The sequence below is a fragment of the Galeopterus variegatus genome, unplaced genomic scaffold, assembly GCF_000696425.1.
Source record: "Galeopterus variegatus unplaced genomic scaffold, G_variegatus-3.0.2 Scaffold1065, whole genome shotgun sequence".
Classification (NCBI taxonomy): Eukaryota; Metazoa; Chordata; class Mammalia; order Dermoptera; family Cynocephalidae; genus Galeopterus; species Galeopterus variegatus.
In genome coordinates, this window is record NW_007727176.1 from 417,914 (window position 1) to 419,905 (window position 1,992).

At 51.3% G+C, this 1,992-nt stretch overlaps 1 protein-coding gene across 1 annotated transcript in view; it reads left to right on the top strand.

The window, feature by feature from the left end:
• Positions 1–1,992, top strand: part of DFFB (DNA fragmentation factor, 40kDa, beta polypeptide (caspase-activated DNase)) — a 27,555-nt gene that overhangs the window by 12,503 nt on the left and 13,060 nt on the right. The window contains exon 7 of the mRNA XM_008574572.1: positions 230–330. Coding sequence (XP_008572794.1) covers positions 230–330 — 101 coding nt within the window. The remainder of the gene's footprint in view (positions 1–229; positions 331–1,992) is intronic.

The following is a 1,992-nucleotide window of genomic DNA, read 5'->3' on the forward strand; positions in this document are numbered from 1 at the left end:
AGACTCCTGGAATTTCAGGGAAATATCCACGTGGCCTGGACAAGTCAGCACCTTCCCCAGCCTGTTTCCCGTGAAAGGCTGAATTCTTCATACCTCCAAAATAGCAGAGGGGGTTAGGGCCTAGATTCCCCACGGGGCACACTTCCCAGCAGGCTCCTCTGAATGGGTGCTGGGCACAGTGGGGAAGAGACTCACTGGCCAGCCTTCCCTCGTCCCTCTTGGCCCCCAGGGTCCCTTCGACAAGGACGCCTGCGTGTCGAGGCACTCCATCAACCCATACAGCAACAGGGAGAGCCGGATCCTCTTCAGCACATGGAACCTGGATCACATGTAAGTGTGCACTCTCCAGTTTCGGGAGCATCTGTCGCTGAGACCAGGTTCACAAATGAGAAGGGCACTGAGTGGGCTTCTGGCACTGGCCTGGTTTTGCCTGTTGTGCCTATGTGGTACCACCTGGGATGGCCCCAGTGTGCAGCATGGAAGAGACTGCTGGTGGGTGTGCACTGCTGGTCCCACCGTCAGTGCGTGTGCCTAACCCCGAGCTGGCCTGTGCTCCCCTCCAGGTCCCGTCTGTGGGAGGAGCTGGGGGCTGCGGGCCTTTTCCAGGGCACAGGGCCTGGCCCCCTGCGGGGACTGGTCATCGGCTGCCAGAGCTTGGGTGCCGTGTGCGTGGACCAGGACGAGCTCGGAAGGTGGGGACCCTTGTCTTGTCTTGTGGTGTGTAGGGCTTTCCTTGTTGAACCAATTTTTGGCCAGCAGGATTGGTTTTTTTTTTTTTTTGTCCTTTTAGAGACCGGCCACACTGCGCTCAGCCAGTGAGCACTGTGAGCACACCGGTCATCCCTATATAGGATCCGAACCCATGGCCTTGGTGTTATCAGCACCGCACTCTCCCGAGTGAGCCACGGGCCGGCCTGGAATCAGAGTTTTTTAAAAGTGCGTAAAACATTGTAGCTCTGGTTGAAGCCTCCTTTTATCCCTCTGTACTCACCCACTTCCTGAACGTTCTGTGTGTCCTTCTGATACCTGCTTATAAAGCTTTACCGTGTGTGTGAGTTTAACATACGCATAGGGGACGTCATGCTGTGCTTCTGTGCAGTGTGCCTTCTCGTCCCGTCTGTACTTTTGGTGACGCGTTTGTGGATTGGTACATTCATCTTAACAGGTGCAGAATACTTCTCCATTTTTGGAAGAAGTATGGTCTTCACTCTGGTTTTAACATCTGTTTCCATGCTGGTAGGCTTTCAGGTGATTTCTTTTTTTTAAATTTTAATTTTAATTAAAGTTTTTTTGGCATATGGGTTATTTCTAATTTTTCACTGTTATAAAAACCCTGCGATGAACACTCATATGGAATGAACTCATTTGATCTCCTGGTTTCATGCTGTTTANAATTTTAATTAAAGTTTTTTTGGCATATGGGTTATTTCTAATTTTTCACTGTTATAAAAACCCTGCGATGAACACTCATATGGAATGAACTCATTTGATCTCCTGGTTTCATGCTGTTTAAAGTGTGTTCACGTTGAAGCATCAGCAGCATCTGGGACCTGGTTAGGAATGCAGATTCTCGGGCCCCATCCACCCATTACCCAGGTGCCCGGGGTTTGCGTGTGCATTCCAGGTGGGGAGGGACTGCCCCAGGGTCTGCCCTCAAGTCCCTCTGGGGAAGTGCTGGGGGCTGGTGACGCCCATCTCTACTCTCTGTGTCGCCAGGTCATTCTCTGGAGTGTCCTGGTTTACGCACTCACCGGTCCTGTGTATTCACATTGCTCCCTGTCCTTGCCGCCCTGTCGTAGTCTATTTCTGTTGCTTACAGTTTCGGAGGCTGGGAACGCCAATGTCCAGGTAACACTTCTGGTGAGAGTCTTGGTAGTGGTGACAGTGAAGGCAGAGTATCATACTGTGAAAATGGTGGAGCGGAGAGAGAGTAACCTCCTCATTCACTCTCCTTTTAAAGCCCTCAGAACCACACCCCTGACCACCATTATT